Raw genomic sequence first — 19,068 nt, forward strand, 5'->3', positions numbered from 1 at the left:
GTGTGTGTGTGTGTGTGTGTGTGTGTGTGTGTGTGTGGCGATGAACCACTGATTAATATTTGGTATTCATAATCTGTTCCAGTCTTCAAAGCACATTTTTCTCCTTACCCTTCTCTGTTGCCTGGTCACCCTCGTTCTATTTATTTATTTATTTATTTTTTTTTTCCTCTCTAATTTCAACTTTTAGAGAGAGAATTGAAGATACCCAGGTCTCATGATGCCGGATGAACCACACTCCAGTTACTAAAGTTGGAACATCAGTCTGTTTTCGTTCCTAGTCTGAACATAAATCTGCTCTGCCATTTTCACTATTCATTTAAAATATTATAAATTTCAAGTACCAGTCGCTCGCCACGTCCACATACGACGGCTTCCTGGCTCTCGCACTCACAGATCTGTTTCCTGGACTTACTGGTGCATAATTATGTGAACAAGCAGTAATAACCACCGGTAGGTCTATAAACTGACAAAATTCAAATGGTTTCTTCGTAACAAGAAGGAAATTTGACATACTTAAGAAATTACGAGCATACATTTGTTAGTTTGATGTTTGTGACTGTGAGGTGCTGTTTTACGACGGTACTGTGGTGTTTATGATAACGAACTATGTCTTGACTTGATGTCTATGAAGAGGTGTTTTGTGACTAAGTGATGATTATGGGCAAGTGGTGGTGCGTCAGGGCCAGTTTTTTTTTTTTTTTCTTTTTTTATAGCAAGAAAGGAAGAACCCATATAACAGTTCCCCCACCCAAAAAAAAAAAAAAAAAAAAAAAAAAAGAGCCAAATTCAAGATCCGTTCATTCGACATGCCTGGACACACTGCGTTTGAAAGCCATGAGATCATAAGAAGTAGGAAATAGACAACGACAGACAGTTCCAGAGTTGACCTGTTGCATAAAGAAGGACTGGGAGTAACGGTTAACTCTCGGATTAAAGAGTTGGACAGAAAAGGGATCAGAGTTTGTTGCATGATGGGTGCTACGCGCCCGTCGTAGAGGTGGAGGGATGCAAGCAGACATTTCAGAGGAGCAGTAACCATTGAATAGCGATAGAAAAGAGATAATGACGCATTAATGCGGCGAAGAGACAGAGGTTGAAGGGAGCCAATAAGAGGAGGAGTGTTAAATGACACGAAAACCCTTTGACTTCACCCTACTGAGAAGAGCTGTATGTGGGGAGCCTCCCCACACATGAGTTGTACTCTACACAGGGGCGAATAAAACCCGTGAATAAAGTCAACAACTGTGCAAGGGTAAAGACGGTACGGAGTCGGCCTGGCACACCTAATCTCTTGAAAGCAGATTTTACAAGAGATATAATATGATCTTTCCAAGATAAGTTCCGAGAGAATGAAACCCAGAGCATGTTCAAGGATGATGCAGGATTGAGCTGGATATTATTAAACATTAGAGGGTACTCCTGTGGAAGATTTTGTAGGATTGGTATGTGTAAGAACTGAGTCTTTGATGCATTAAAAACAAGATTATTTTTACTCCAGTCAGAGATACGAGTGAAGTCAGACATTAGGTGTGCTATAGCCTGAGATTGATGTTTCGGGAACCGAATGGAAAGTTGAAGGGTGGAATTATCAGCGTATGAGTGGATAGGGTTAGATGTACAGCTTAAAGGGTCATTGACGAATAAAAGAAAGAGAGTTGGTGATAGGACAGAACCTTGAGGAACACCACTGGTGGTGGCCGTCTACAGCAGCAGCTACTGAACGACCAGAAAGGAAGCTATAGTTGAAGGCACAGATTGGAGAGAAACCGTAAGAGGGCAGTTTGGAAATTAAAGATTTATGCCAGACCTGATCGAAAGCCTTTGAGATGTCAATTGCAATGGCAAAGCTTTCGTCAAGGTCCCGAAAGGAGGATGACCAGGAGTCTGAAAGGTAGGTGAGAAGATCGCCAGTGGAGCGTCCCTGACGGAACCCATACTGACGATCAGAATGAAAGTTATGGTAGGAAAGATGCTTTATAATTTCTCTGTTAAAGATAGACTCGAAAACTTATGAGACACAGGATGTTAAAGCAATTGGACGATAGTTAGAGCGTTGGGAATCGTCACCTTTCTTGAGACTGACTGAATGGGAACAAACTTCCAGCAAGGAGGAAAGGTACAAGTTGATAGCCAAAGACGAAAGAGTTTACCCATGCAGGGTGTAAGCACAGAAGCACAGTTCTTAAGAACAACAGGAGGGACCCCATCAGGCCCATATGCCATGTTAGCACTGAGGCCAGTGATGGCAGAAATAACATCAGCTGAAAAAATTTTAATGTCAGCCATGAGGAAGTCAGAGGGAGGAAGTGATGGAGGAACAGCACTGGAATCATCTAAGGTGGAATTGGAAGAGAAAGTCTGAGGGAAGATATCTACTTTATCAGAAGAAGAAATAGCTATAGAGCCATCAGAGTAGAAAGGAGGAGGGAAGGATGATGAGGTAAAGTTGTTAGAAAGGTTTTTGGCAAGGTACTAGAAGGAGCAGGATGAATTCGAGTTGGAGAGTTGAAAGCATTAGTACGGATGAAATTATTTTTAACAGAGTGAAGAACAGACTTAGCATGATTCCAGGCAAAAAAAAAAAAAAAAAAAAAAAAGATAGGATTCAGGGGTGGGTTGCCTCCAGTACTATATATTGGCCGTCTCCTTGTTGTGGACAGCATTAGAACAAGCGTGATTAAACAAAGACTTTTTTGCATTAACCAAAGAATATGATAAAGGAATGTATGCTTCCATGCCCGATAGATTAACCTACGTACTGTGCAAGGCACACCCAGATGGCTCCCGGCCATGGAAGTAATAATCATTCCAGGGAAAATCAAGGAAGTACTACCTGTGGGCCTCCCAATCAGCAGCTCCAAAGTGCCACAACTGACTTTTCTATGGAGGGTCCACAGGCCGTACTGGAGCGATTGGACAGGTTGAGGCAATAAGGTTGTGATAAGAGGAACCCAACAGAAAGGAAAAACTGACAGTGTAAGCATAAGGATTAGTTGTAAGGAAAAGGTCAAGTATGTTAGAACTCTCTCCAGGGCTGTCACGGATATGGATAGGGTGCTGTACAAGCTGCTCTAGGTCATTAGGGATAGAAAAGATGTAGGCTTGTTCACCAGGTGGATCAGTGAAAGGAGAGGAGAGCCAAAGGTGGTGAACATTGAAATCTCCTAGAATGGAGATTTCTGAGAGAGGAGAAACGGGTAGGATGTGTCCCATTGTAGATGTAAGATAGTCAAAGAATTTTTTATAGTCGGTAGAATTAGGGGATAAGTAAACAGTACAGATATGTTTAATCTGAAAATGACAGGAATGACAAAGCCAGGGAGTAGAGAATTCAGAAGAATCAAGTTCAGGAACTCGAGAGCAAGATAAGTCGTTGCATACACATACACAACAGCCACCTTTGGTTTTGATATGAGTATAGAGAATAATATGATACAGAGAAGGGTTTGCTATCAGTTGCCTCAGACAGCAGAGTGTCAGTTAAGAAGAGAAGGTGAGGTTTAGAGGAGGAGAGGTGGTGCTCAACAGAGAGAAAGTTAGAGGAAAGGCCGCGAATGTTGAAGAAATGAAGAAGAAATGAGTCAGACAGCGGTTCCAGGCAGCTCGTTGAGTTGTCACCGGGAGAGGGACGGATGGTGGGGCATTTATGGTCCCTCCACCCTCCTGGGAACTCCGAGGCTACGTTGTTAGACGCCATTTTTTTTTTTTTTTTTAAGGGAGTGTAGTGTGTAGTGTGCATGTAGTTTGGTGTTGACAGAGAAACTTGTACTGGAGAGCATGCTGGCCTACTCTCTGTATTACTGAAATACTGAAAAAGTTCAGCAAAGGGGGATAGTCAGGAGCTAGTCTGAAGGGCTGATGAAACGGGAGCTCCAGCTCTCCCTGCCATCAGCTCGACTGGACTATGATCATAGTGTAGTGTTGATAAACATGACCAAGCAGTAGCGCTTATATATATATATATATATATATATATATATATATATATATATATATATATATATATATATATATATTATTTATATATATATATATATATATATATATATATATATATATATATATATATATATATATATATATATATATATATATATATATATCAAACACTGTGGGTAGGCTTCACAGCCCGTTCGCAAGGCCGAGTAGTCCTCCTACATTCCATACAACCTCCACATGTCACCACTTCGACACTAACACCCACCGTCCATATCACAGCCGTGTGCAGGATTTTTGACAAGGGGGGGGGAGTTGAGAAAAATACACTTTTTTCATAACGGTTTAATCGCTTTATTTACTTTATTCATTCATTCATTAATCATCTTATCCTGTGTTGCTCGTGAGATGCGCAGGAGCCCGGGGCTAGGCAAGTTGATCCTGACATTTAAGATGACAGTGACCGACCTCACTAGTCCCTGAGTAGCATTACGTGAGAAATAAACCCAACCACCCCTTGGATGTACACCTGCACAGGCTCAATCCAATTGGAGCACCTTATTTACCCACTAAACTAGGTAACGAAATACGGTAAACATATGTACTGCAACTGACTAAAGTACTGAAAGGGTACAAACTCAGGGTAGTTTACATACTGAACTCTACAGAACTTTAGAAGTGAAACAAAGAATTCGGTCGTTTACGTGACATCTTTCACTATAAAAAAAAAAAAAAAAGGACAAACAAGAGAAAACACTTCTTAACTTGCTGATTTCTAACCGTCAACTAATTCCGTACAGAAGTACCATTTATATACCCTTATGAAACATTCTAGATATTTCCACTACGTTCTACAAACTTCCATTTTTTTTATAAGTAGCCTTCCATGACCTTCCATTTATTATCTTCAGTAACAAAACATTTCAGGATCTTCGTGAAACTTCCCAATTCGTTGTTTCTTATATTTTGTAGAACTTTTAAACTCTTTTCTATTATTTTTCTATCTCCTAACATTCTCAACAGGATTTACTTAATGAGTTGCGTTTTTAGTATTATTTTCACTCGAATTTGTCACTTCCCAAATGGGAGGGTTCCCCCCCCCCCCCGTGTGCACGGCCTTGATCCATACTGAATACATGTCAGGGCTGTCTCATACAGGACTGGCGTATTGGTATTAGCGGGGATATTTTTATGACATGTCGGCGGGTCTTCTGGTAGATCAGTGAAGTCTGTTTAATGATATTCAAGTCCTTAAACTGTTCGCTGCCCCAGTAGGGATTCGAACCTGGGTTCATTAGGACTGCAAGTCACCTTTCTGCCGATTCGGCCACCGCCTCCCCCAAACACTATGGTGACGTCAATGCCCATGCGGCGGTGTTACTTTATATGAGGTGGTGTTCATGACACTGAGGTGGTGTTTGTGACCATTTGGCAGTGTTTATGACCATGTGGTGGTGTTTGTGAACTTGTGGTGATGTCCATGACCATGAGGTAAGGCTTCTGACCATGTGGTGGTGTTTATGTCCATTGAAGTGGTGTTTAATGACCATGAGGTGGTGTTTGATGACCATGAAGTGGTGGTTATGACCGTGTGTGGGGTATAAGAGCATACAGCGTGTCTTATGACCAATGTGGTGGTGTTGTTGTCCATTGAAATTATGTTGTATGACCATGAAGTGGTGGTTGTGACCGTGTTGAGGTGTACATGAGCATACAATGTTGCCTAACAACCGTGTAGTGGTACTTATGACCATGACCCGGTAACAGGTGAAGAGGCGGAGACCCGTAGACATAGGGATTAATGCACCTGGCCAAGCCATGCTTTATTATTTTTACGCACATATTAGGTAATCTGCTTACTAACAGACAAATTACAATCCTAATTCTTGATAAATTTCAGTTGCAGTTTCATCACTTAGACAATAATCAAGGTAACCATGTCACTCTATTTTCTAAGTTCTCAAGCTGATGAGCAGCCCTTACGAGCCCTACCAGGGGCTCAGGAAAAGGAGATTTCAGCCAGAGACGATGATGTGGCCCAGAACGTCAGAGGATGACATACAGGTAACGCAGGACATTCTAACCGAGCAATGCACACAGGCTTACCCCTTCAAGAAGGAGCAAGAGGGAGATGTCCGTGATCCCCTGGACTAAAAGATCGTGAGCTTGGATTTGAATTTGGGGCAGTGAAGCACGAACACTGCACCACTGACAGTATGGGTATGGGGCCAGTCATAGACCTTGGAGGTGGGATGCCAATCCAACGTGACCAATACGCAAGTAGGTGGTGGTCAGAATTAAGGTCCAAGTAAAATGGAAAAATAGAAGAAGGGAAGGACGGGAAAAGGAGTAGATGCAAGGAGAGTGGAAAGGTTACAAGAGCATGAAAAAAAAGGCAGAATATAAGAATGTGGAGGAACGATTGGGTAAATATGAATTAGAGCAGATGGGGGACGTGGAAGGTGTGTGCAAGATATTCACAGAAGAAATATGTACAGCATGTGAGGTGGTGTGTGGGGTGAAGAGAAGACGAAAGAGGGTGCAAGGAACAGCATGGAGGAATAAAGAGGTGAGACAGGCTGTGCCACAAAAGAAGAAAGCATATAATGAATGGATGAGAAATAGGGGCGTGGAAGAAGCTGAGAGAGGGAAGAGAGAGTTATATGTAGAAAGGAAGAGAGAAGTGAAAAGAGTAGTAAGAGAGAGTAAGAAGAGAGTGGATGAGGAATTTGGAAGGAATTTCAGTGTAAAGTGGAGGGACTGTAAGAACATGTTCTGGAAAGAGGTAAAGAGAGTTAGATAGGGTGGCAATGAAGTTAGTAGGGAAGTGAAAGATAAAAAAGGTAGATTACTTGTGGAGGAGGGAGAGAAAGTGAGCAAATGGAGAGAACACTTTAAGGAATTGTTGAAGACAGAGAATGAAAGTAATGCGAATATAAGTGGCGGGGAATGGCTGGGAGAAGGAGGGATGTGAGAAGACAGGAAGAAATCAGTAGGATGGAAGTTGTGGAAGCAATGAAGAAAGTCAAAATGGGGAAAGCCCCAGGAAATGGTGGAGTATGTGGTGAAATGCTGAAGCATGGGGGAGAGACAGTAGTAGAATGGATGTGGAAGATGTGCAGATTGGCCCGGGAGGAAGGCAGAGTCCCGGAGGATTGGAAGCCAGGTATAATTATTCCCTGTACAAAGGGAAAGGGGAAAAAGAAGAGTGTGGTAATCATAGGAGCATTTGTCTTCTTAGTGTAAGAGGAAAAGTATATGGTAGGATACTTATTGACAGAGTTAGGGAAATAACAGAGGAACTAGTTGGAGAAGAACAGGGAGGCTTTAGGAAGGGAAGAGGTTGTGTAGATAAGATATTCATTCTTAGATCTTTAGTGGAAAAGTGTCTAGAGAAGGGAAAGAAGTTGTATGCAGCTTTCACTGATTTGGAGAAAGCATATGACAGGGTGGATAGACATGGATTGTGGAAAGATTAAGAATATATGGAGTAGATGGGAAGCTGCTGAATGCTGTGAAGAGTATGTATGAGGGTGCTAAGGCTGCAGTGCGTGTGGATAGTGAACTGAGTGATTTTTTTTATCTGAAGGTTGGATTGAAACAGGGATGTGTCATGTCTCCATGGCTGTTCAATCTGTACATGGATGGGGTTATAAAAAAGATACAAGGCAGGGCAGTGGATGTTGGAGTGGCCCTAATGAGAGAGGGCAGTGTTTGGAAACTCCCTGTACTGTTGTTTGCAGATGATACTGTGTTGTTAAGTGAAGACGAAAGGGAGCTGCAAGGCTTGGTGAATGAGTTTGGGAGAGTGTGTAAGAAAAGGAATCTAAAGGTGAATGTAGGGAAGAGTAAAGTTATGGTCTTCGAGAGGAGTGAAGCCAGTGAATGTACAGTGCGGCTGGATGATGAAATGGAAAATGTGAGTACGTTTAAGTACTTGGATAGCGTGATGAGTAAGGATGGAAGTTTGGAGGGTGAAATGCTTGAAAGGGTACAGCAAGGAAGAAAGGTTGCTGGTACCTTGAATGCAGTGATAAGAAACAGGGAAATAAACATGGAAGTGAAAAAGTTACTACGTGACAATATTGTGGTACCAACTCTAACGTATGGAAATGAAGCTTGGACGTTGTTGGATGGACACAAGTCAAGAGTGAGAGCAGTGAAAATGAGTTACTTGAGAGGAGCCTGTGGGATCACATGGAGAGACAGACTGACAAAATTTGTCAGGGAGCGTTGTGGTGTGGATGTGGATGTAATAGGAAGCGTTGGGAGAAACACGTTCAGGTGGATTGGCCATGTGGAGAGGATGGAGAGTGAGAGACTGACAAGGAGAGTGTATGTAAGTGAGGTGGAGGGAGAGGCCAAGGATGAGGTGAAGGGATAGAGAGGAGAGGTATATGAGAGAGTGGGGTGTGAGCTGGGAGCAGGGCATTGAAATGGCGGGGGAAAGGACGATTTGTTTGTGGCCACCCCGTATGGAATTAAGGCGTCTGGCAATAGACAGATAGATAGTGAGTGCCACATCCAGGACACAAGAAGATGAATGAGCCCATTGGCGACTGGAAGAGTCTGTGGGGCACGCTCCCAGGGCTGTTGTGGGAAACTCAGATCCTTAGTCAGCATCCCAAATGTTACTTTCATCTAGTTTAAGGAAAGTCCCTTTGCCTCATATATAAACCAGCAAGATGCCCCACCAATTGTAGGATGATTGTTCCCTCCCACTCATCTCAGCCTAGGGTGATATGGCGTTGGGTTACGGATGTCAGTGACGACACCAGTAACGTTTACCGTACCCCCATGATAATCGGTAGCCCATGAAGGCCAACGAATGGTCGGGAAATACTACGAAAGAGGATTTTTATAACTCTCTGTAACTTTGGCCATAAGAATGTCTGTACTCAGGGCGTGTCAGTAAATCCTGGCCCAGGCCTGGAAACGCCTCTGTCCCAGTCACCTAGTTACTAAAGTGACTGAATATCTTACATCAACCAGCCTGGTGAGCAAAACATCTAAGTTGTTATACTGCGTGAGATGTTCTCATCCATGAGATTTATTTCCCTCAGATCAGATCGAATCGAATCATCTTGGCCTCTACTAACTCTATGGAAAATTTCAAAATGATAGGTCAGCTCTACGATTGTTTTTGAAAAAAATAATCGAAACTTGTAATTGACACTTATGGAAACTTTGGCCAGATTATGGTGGGCATTGAATTCCAACAAACAGATTAGACAGATGGATGGATGGATGGATGAATGAATGATAGATACGTGGATATATATCGGTTGTGGCAGCATCCGGAACTCCCTGGCGCGGGATAGGGAGAAATCAAGGTAGCCAAAGCATCTGTTGTTTCGTTAGTGAATCTGAGGGTAAACTAAAATACCCGGTACTCTTTTCCTGGACCTGCGCGTTTTATTTTCTTATTTATTTCTTAGTCTGAGTTTTGTTGGGAAAGGTATGTTATGAAATTGTACGAATTGTACGTAAATTTTGGTAAAATTTTATGTTGGAGTAATTGTTTAAGTAAGACGGATAGATAAATATATAAACGGATGGATGGATGAAAAAGAAGTGAAGATGATCCAACAAGTAGTTTCCAAGATACAGCTATTTACAGATTAGTTTCCTTATACGGAAATAGCTCGCAAAATACAATGTGGCAATTTCATATATAAGAACATAAACTAGGACTCATACTCTATCTTTCTGCAAGACATGAAGAGAATCCAGCGAGAAGTTTCCAAAATATAATACAAGAGAGATTTTTCCATATATGGTCACAGCTCGTACAGTACAGACAATATGGTCATTTTACATATACGAGCATGAACTGCAACACATACTCTAACTTTCTGTGTGATAAGAAACCAATCCACCAGGTAGTTTCCGAGATACAGGCCCGGACGGAAAGACGAACAGATGGCTTGACTGGAGAGATTCCTATATCCCCACCATATGGAATAAATAATGGTGGGGATAAATAGATGATTTGTGGGTAGTGGTCAAAATAGTTAGATGTGTGGATAGTTATGGAGATACATAACAGATTAAACATATGTGGATGGATGAATGGGTGGTTAGATACGGTACATGGATATATGGGTAAGGCACGAGGCGGGGAGATGCCAAGCTTTGCTGGAATGTCTGCTGTCTGTAGTGAGTTTAAAGGTAAACTAAAATACTTCTTGCTGGATGCTCTTGTTGTTAAATTGATTTGGCTGTTCTGGTTTCCACATATGATTAGAGTGAGGCTGGATCCAAAAACAAGGCAAGAGATATTTCAAGTGGGATAACTATCAGCTGGATACTCAGTGAAACAGACCACACTATCATTCATTTATCAGTGAATAAATTTAATATAAAACGTTCATTAAGATATTTTCTGGTATGGATCAAGTTCAATATCTGTACAATACAGTATAGTATCTTAGTTTGCTATACCCTACAAAAATTTGTGAAGCCATTCATCCATCAATCACCCAGCACAAGGTGCTACCCAAAAGGTCCCGAAATTTGAAAGCAGGGCTGAAACTGCTTGTCGTACGGTGTCTGGATGCTAGGTGGCAGTGCACACACCCTTTGTTTGTTGGTGTGTTAAATGGCATTGTATAGGGTGGACGCGTGTGCTGCATGTGTGTGTTTTTTATCGTATTTGGGTTAGTTTGCAAATCTGTGATATCAAAAATGAATGTTATGAGAGAGCAACGTGTGCGTGAAACTCAGGAAGAACGCGGCAAAACTCATAAAATGTTAAAACAAGCATTTGGTGACAATGCTTTGGGGTTACACAAACTTACGACTGGTTTACACATTTTAAAAACGAACGAACATCAGATATGACGATGCACGTTCTGGTCGCCCTTCCACCACTTCATTTCCTGATAACGTGGCCAAAGTTCGCGCAACCATCATAAAAGATTGCAGAAGGACAATCCATAATGTTTGTGGCATTGTTAGCCTATCCTATGGAACTTGCCAACACATTTTGTCTGGCAACCTTGACATGAGACAAATCGCCACCACGTTTGTCCCAAGGCAGCTGACCGATAAGCAAAAGCAGCATCGCATGGTGGTCTGCACAGAGCTCATGGAAATGGCCAGAAATTACCCTAACTTCCTCTCAAGTGTCATTATTGGAGATGAAAGCTGGCTTTACGGGTATGACCCCGGAAACCAAACAATCATCGCAATGGAAGAGTCCAGCTTCGCCCCGACCAAAGAAGGCACGTCAGGTCAAGAGCAATGTGGAGCCAATGCTCATCACGTTCTTTGACTTGTTCATAAGGAATTTGCTCCTCAAAATTAGACCGTTCTACTGTGACATTTGAGAGGGTTCCGGGAGAACGTGAGGAGAAAAGGTCGAGACAAGTGGCGCACAAACAAATGGGTGCTTCTCCACGACAATGCACCCAAACACACAGCTCTTGTTATTCAGCAGTTTTTAGCATTAAAAGAAAAAAAAAAAAATCATGCCGATTGTCCCCCATCTCCTACATTCAACATATCAGTCCCCCTGTGCTTTTTTCCTCTTTCCGAAAATGAAAATCGGGTTGAAAGGACTAAGTTTTGACTATACTGAGGAGATCCAGGAGGAATTGCAGAAGGTCCTGAACAAGCTGATGCTCAACGACTTCTAGACTGAGTTCCGATTGTGGGAGAAGCGCTGGGATGGATGTCTGCACGCCCAAGAAGATTACGTTGAAGGGGAGGTGGTGATTAGGACTTGACATAAGTTTTTTTTTTCCTACTTTTGTCAACTTTCGGGAACATTTAGCACCTCGTATTGCTCTATCAGGACCATTTGGGACTGGGGCTAGGTTACTCTGTCCAGACATTTGAGGGAACCGTGGCCATTCCCATTCCCCTGAACAACACACGAGTATTTGACCAGTATTCTCCCACCATCCCGCACATGTATACACTTTTTTGTCATATCTGGTTCGAATGCAGTAGCTCACTAGAGCACACGAATGAATGAGAGAGAATATCGTGACAAACATATAAAGCTAGTGGACTTGACAAAACGTTACAGAACAGACATCTTTTGCCTCACCTAGGTTATTAAGCTGTTATTATAGCTAACTATATTCCAGTCCCAAGCACAGTAAGCATAACACGGTTTTTTAGGTTCTCATACTTCTTACCCTTCACAGATGGTTTCCACTCAATTGTAGGAAACTGGTGTTGGCCAGAATCAACTTTCTACGCACGCGTACACATTGAACTGGTTAATCAAAACTATGGAATTTTACACCGTGCACTCTTCTGATGGGCTAAGACATTGTTCCTGTTTAGAAGACTTTATTGAAACATGAAGCACTGTGTAACGGAATGCCTATCTGGCACCAGTTCATGGCCCTTGAGTAAGAACACACACTTGATCCCTCGATCAGCAGAGTGTGCTCTAATCCACTAGGTTACTGTGTCGACATAAATAGTATGTTTTATTAATCTTTATGATGAAAATGGTTTCCACTTAGGCACAACAGAGTATTCTAGCTTTGGGAAGAATAAAGTTACAAAGTTTATGGAGAGAAAAAATATAATCACAGCCAATCCTTTCTTATCCATGGAGGATCCCAGAAGGCCCGGGGCGTAGCAATGTCCAAAGAATAAAATAGCACTGAAGAAGTACAGTAAGTTATACTCCCCTCAGTCACTTATTTGCAATCTTTCTGCTTATCCCTTCATTCACTCTATAGTTTGAAATCTTTCTGCGGCATTCTCACAAACTCTATTACTCTTAAATTTACCCCCCCCCCTTCACAACTTTTCTTTCATAAGCTATCAACACAGAGATTCACAGTATCATCCGGGGATGATAGAATATTTGTCAGAAGAGGGGAATTCAAAACTTTTTTTTCATTTCTATGCCATGGAAAGGAATCATTCATTTAAAGTGTGTAGGAAAGAAAATGTATTGTCACACTTTGTTTTACAACCACGAGCTACACAGGTTTATGAACAGGCTTATATTCAAACAATAAAGAATGTTATGACACATGTTGCTGTTTTTCATTTATTAGTTTTTGTTTACTTGTTGCTGAAAAAAAGTGTCACAGATGAATAAAAGGAGTCTGGATTCCCCCAAATACTATTAAATAGAAAGATGAAGTGCTCTGACTGACCTCGGTACCGAAGTGGAGTCTTTCCCGTCCCAGAAACATACACTGGGAGGCTGGAGACGAACTCGTTTTGGATGTCGAGCAAGGCTGTAAATAGAACGGTAATGGTGACAACCAGTCCCATATTTACTCTTCAAGGTGCAGGGCCCCAAGGCTAGGCTAGCGTGGTCCGGTACATTTAAGGGTAAATGACCAACCAACATCCCTTGGTGGCATAACACGATCAGTTAAAGATTGCCAACATTTCCCAGGGAATGCAGGAGGGTCTCCTCACAGGTACTGTACACTGGCATGCTTCTGTGCACATTGTCATGACAATTATTGAACATAGAGGACCATAGGATCCCCAATTATGTTTTGTATAGTTTGGCCTTTAACCTCATAAATCTCTTTAAAAGACCCCCCCTCCTCAAAAATAATAATAATAATAATAATAATCTGGGGGTATTGGCTTGAGGATCGATTGTGCCAAGTTTGGAGCGAACTGGTGTAGAAATAAACAAATGGCATCAAAATGACATGCTTTTGGAAGAAAGAGATAAGAAAGAAGAAATGAGAAAGAAGTGGAGAAATCCAGAAGGTCTCCATAATATGACGTGGAGACTTAAAAATTCTCCAGGCAGCTCTTAGGAGCAAAGTCTACCAAAGGCCGTCACGTCAACTGGAGCATTCTGAACACTATATCACAAAGGTTTAAGTATATTAGCAGATCAAGTAAATGTGTAACCAGCAAAGGCTTTTTGCACAGAAATAATTCGTAAATACCTGTACATGCAAAAAAAAAAATAATAATAATAATGAGCACATCATTATCTGCACCACCACCATCACATTTTTCCCACGTAAGGATGGGAAGAAATAGGGTCCAAAATGATGGGACGAATAAAAGTGGGAGAACTATCAGCAGTGCTTCCAGTGAAATGGATTAGAGTATTAGACACTCATTCACACATCGTTCAAGCTCCCAGAATGCTTACTTTATCTCGTCGACAGAACGATCTGCACGTTTTCCCATTTTTCCTTGTAAATGTACTTCATATATTATACCTGCCAGACAAAGTTAATCCATCAATTATCAAGTTAAAAAAGAAGTGCCAAGCTCTTGTTACGTGTTTCTTTGTATATTCATCCAACCACCTCACCGACTTCATACCTCACTTTCTCACCATGTATTTACCATCCCCAACTACCTTCTTGGCATACCATTCCTGTCGCCGTCAAACTCACACATACATTTTCGCCACCCTGTCTACGTACATTCTCTCCACACCATAATCACATCTTGTGCCTCATTCTCAACAAACTTCCTTACTCCACATTTCACAAATCACATTATTATTTTTCCTAAAGTTTTTCTTTTTTCTTTCTTTTTTTTTTTTTGCTACTCTGTATCTTCTTGGTGATGGTGTTGGTGTTCTTGTTTCAGGTCCCCAGGACTGCTGCAGGCAACGTCTTTTATTGTAGGGATTTTAGTTTGTATAACTGTATCAAGCCACTTTGTTTATAGGAGGGTACTGAGTTCGTTGACGCCTGATCACTTCTGTAAGCAGCAGTCTCCACTTAAATTCAGTTGGTTCTTGGATGATGCAGTACGTTGATGCAGTATGTTTTTTCTCACAGTAAGAGGCCTATAGGCGAGTCAACGTAGACGTCATAAACCTGAGAAAGACTAATGGAGGTGAGGATATTAAGGCTCTTTTGTGAATGCGCGTAGTTTGCAGGATAAATCTGATTTAGAGGCTTATGTTCTTGCTGAGGATTACGACGTAATAGGCATAACAAAATTGTGGCTACCGAACAACGACCTTTACAGCAGAGTACAACATACCTGGTTATGACATTTTCTGTTGTGAGAGAAATAACAGCCAGGGACGGTGTACTGTTAAACATTAAAGTAGGACTTCATCCAGTCATAATTCCAAACCCCTCTATCGATAACATTGAAAATTTTTATCTCCGCTCAGAAATAAATTCTGTAGTATAACTGTGCTCTGGTTAATTTATCATCTACCAGCTCAGTCCTCTAACACTGGCAGTGATATTTACAACCTATCTATCTATCTATATACCTAGGCTGCTTCCCCCAAGGAAAGCAAGGTAGCCGAGACATGATGACACACTCCCCATTTACTCATCCATTCAAACACATTCATTCGCATCTTAGCCCCAAGGGGTAGAACGGACAGATCCTCACCGCACCACACTGCACAAGGGTCAACTGCGCAATACAATCAGTGACATCCGCAGCAGGGCCCGACAGCAGAACTGGTTTACCCCTGCCACATCATAACAGACCCATCCCCTTACCTGCACCTGACCTGACTAGCTGATCAGACCAAATGCGGGAGAATATCCCCTCAGGGCTGCGTCATCACTTATTCATTCACAATTTCTCTCCATTTATTTCTGTCACGCACAGCCACTCTTCCTTGCTCAACAGACATCCCTCTCGCATCCAGCGCTCTCTTCACACTGTCCATCCATCCTATTCGTGGTCTTCCTCTCAGCCTTACACCTCTCACATCAGATCTAGTTATCTTTTTCACCAATCGCTCATTATCCATTCTCTCCATATGCCCAAACCATCGCAACACCCTCTGCTCAACTCTACCAGCCATCTCCCGAACAACTCCAGTTCTCCTTCGCACTTCATCATTTCGCACTCGATCCATACGCATCATTCCACACATACTCCTCAGACACCTCATCTCCATTACATTCAAACTTTTCCTCTCTGCTACACCCATATTCCATGTTTCAGCCCCATATAACGCAGTCGGTACCACAATCACCCTCATACACCCTTCTCTTTACATCCATTCTCAGCGAACGACATCTAATCACTTTTCATTCCTCCCAGCACCTTTCCTACTTCATTTATTCTAAATAGTGTTATGCCGGTAACATCAGGGTAGTGTTTGCGGGCTACTGGCCTTTGGTTCCTTCTTCCTTGCATTAAAAAAAAAAAATCTGGATATGAGGAACATTCCAGTCATTGAGGCATCTGTTTTGTTTTTTCTGTCTCACTGTGGGAATTAGCTCTTACCATTAATGTTAATGTATATTGTTAATTTAGGTGTATTATTGTGTGAGAAAATGTGAGTTCTCTCCTAGCTACTAGAATATGCTTTATTGCAACAGAAAATGTGACTTCTACACTAGAATATTCTGGGCTGTACTTGTAGGTGGAGTCAAGGATGGAGGATTAAAGACCATACCACTGCCAAGTCAGTTAATTCGGTTCAGGCAGTATTCCAAACAAAGGGTTTTTCGTCAGCCATGAGTGGCAGATGGAGTGAGTTGTGTTTTTCTCCGGTGGACTGTCAGTGAATCAGTGACAGAGTCAGTGAATCAAACAGTGAGAGTAATCAGTGTAGAATGGAGTACTTAAGCAGAGAGTCTGTGAGAGTTAGCCAGTGAACCAGGAGTAGTTGATGAGGAACAGAGATATGAGGGAAAAGTCAGTGTTTTGCAAGTGTACCTCAGCTGTATCCAGAAGGAATAAAACCCAGACGTGTTCATCTGACTTTGATTAACCGCCTGACCTGTAAACATGTCATTCTCTAATTTAAACGAACCCTGTGATTGTGTCAATCCTATTAACTTCTGCGATTTAAATTTACCATTTGCCAAGTGGGGAGAAGCCATGTGTTCACACACAGTTGGACCTGTACTCTAAGAAAGTTCATCGCATCAGCTAGTAGACTACCCAGCACGAGGAAGAAATATATTGGATCTGGTTTTGGCCACATCGGAAAACTTAGCAAGTAATGTTATTGAAGAAGAATTCAGTACTGGTGACCATCATATCGTTTTGTTCAGCCTTAAATTCAGTGACAACGTGTCAGGGCTAGTTACGACTAAGTGCCTGCCTACAAGAGATCTGATTTTTAGAAAATGAAATAAAAAATCTAAATGAAATTATTCGTTCTGATGACTGGAATCCCACTGTCAGAACAATAGATATTAATGAAGCATGGAAATTATTCGCATATATTCTCAGAAAAGAGTCAAGTTATGAGTCCCAATGCGCAACAGACGACCTACTAAAATACTAAGTTGGATGTACTGTAACGAGCAACATTAGCTTCAATTTCTTCCTTACTTTGTTCAATTTTTTTCGCTTTACGACGAGGAGCATCGAATTTATTTTAATCTGATTCTCTGTGCCATTATTATGTCCCCCTTTTTTTTTTTTTTTTGACTGACAGGCAATGCATAGTATCAATGTTCCACCATTTGGGTTTAAGAGAATTTTTCAGCTGCATCAGAAACAAAACATAAAACAACTGGCCCACTAGTCACAGAAAATGGAAAGCATACCTAAGATGAAACGTCGTTGGCTAAACCTCTCAAAGTTTTTTTGCTTCCGTATTTACAATCTAAAATAGAGATTCTATTCCTGCAGCATTTCCTGTTGTCTTAGAAGAAAATAACAAATTAGCGTCATTACTGTTCATGAAAATGCTGTACGACTTACCAATGGTAAACTTTATGTGAATAAACACTGGGGCCAGATAAAATATCTCTGTGTATACTGAAGGAAGCAAAGAATGAAATAGCAAAGCCATTAGCTGAGCTATTCAATAAATCACTAAGAAAAAGTAAGGTGCCCGGTGAGTGGAGACTACCATATGCAATTCCGTTGTTCAATGTAAGCAACAAATCGCAAGCAGAAAATTATCAACCAATAGGCTTAACTTCAGTTGTATGCAGGTTCTTGGAAACTATTACCAGAGATAAAGATTATATAGCACTTAGAAATCAGTAATCTCATCAAAGATTCAGAACACGTATTTTTGGAATAGCCTTACGAATCTCTTGGATTTCTTGTATGATGTATTAAGTGTATACGAAAAGATCAGAACCACCGACATTGTCTGTCTCGATTTTCAAAATGCATTTTATAAAATTCCCCCAGAATACTGCTTCGGAAACTGAAGGTGGCTGGGTTCAGAGGCAATGAACTCTGGTGGATCGATAATTGGCTTACAGGACGCAAACAGAGTTGTATTAAGTGGTAAAGAATCAGACTGGAAAGATGTTACAAGTAGACTGCCACAATGTTCAGCACTGGGTTATATTCTGATCTCTCTCTCTCTCTCTCTCTCTCTCTCTCTCTCTAGTAGACTGCCACAGGGTTCAGTACTGGGTTCTTTTCTGATTTTTATCTATATATATCTGTCTATCTGTCTATCTATCTATGTATACTTATCTATATCTATACCAATCTCTCTCTCTCTTTCTCTCTCTCTCTCTCTCTCTGTCTCTCTGTCTCTCTGTCTCTCTCTCTCTGTATATATATATATATATATATATGATACAGACGAGGGTTTATTTTGAAAAATAAAAAATCTAAATTTGCTGATGATATCAAAGATGGAAACAACGGACACATCTTTTCAGCAGCACGCAATTGAGAGTGACCTCGACCGACTGCTACCTGATCCCAAACATGGCAGATGGATTTTAATATTAGTAAATGCAAGTACTAAACACTGGAAATACTTCGTAGAAGCGAGAAAGCCAATTACACTATGAACAATACCTAACTAGATAACATCAGCCATGAAAAAGACTTGGTAATAATAGTAACAAATGACTTTAAACCAATCAGTGTACGGAGGCCGTTAAGAAAGTCTCAGACTAATTGGATTCATTGGCAGAGCATTCAGATAATTAAAAATCATGCTCACCTTGTATAATTCTCTAGTTCGAACACATTTAGAGTAGCCTACCGTGCCCAGTTCTGGTCACCATATTACAAGAAATATGTAGAGAACCTTGAGAGAGTACAGCGAAGGATGAAGAAAAAAAATGATACCTAGAATAAGAAATAAACCATACAAGGAGCACTCAGAGGCCCTAACTTTCTTTACCTTATCTAAATGCAGGATACGAGGAAATTCAAGTGTTCAAAATATTCAAATTACATGATAACATGGCTGCCGTTGAATGCTTCACAGTAGATCGGTCGAACTATACAATACTAGAGGTAATGAGC

The 19,068-nt window shown here is 41.3% G+C and overlaps 1 protein-coding gene across 1 annotated transcript in view; it reads right to left on the bottom strand.

Moving 5' to 3' along the window:
- The window catches only part of LOC145415753 (long-chain fatty acid transport protein 4-like), a 481,881-nt gene that overhangs the window by 145,151 nt on the left and 317,662 nt on the right, over positions 1-19,068 (bottom strand). Inside the window, exon 6 of the mRNA XM_080284990.1 lies at positions 13,068-13,151. Coding sequence (XP_080141116.1) covers positions 13,068-13,151 — 84 coding nt within the window. The remainder of the gene's footprint in view (positions 1-13,067; positions 13,152-19,068) is intronic.

This window comes from Coenobita brevimanus, chromosome 103 (genome assembly GCF_032717465.1).
Source record: "Coenobita brevimanus isolate Jiangsu-jjx chromosome 103, ASM3271746v2, whole genome shotgun sequence".
NCBI lineage: Eukaryota > Metazoa > Arthropoda > Malacostraca > Decapoda > Coenobitidae > Coenobita > Coenobita brevimanus.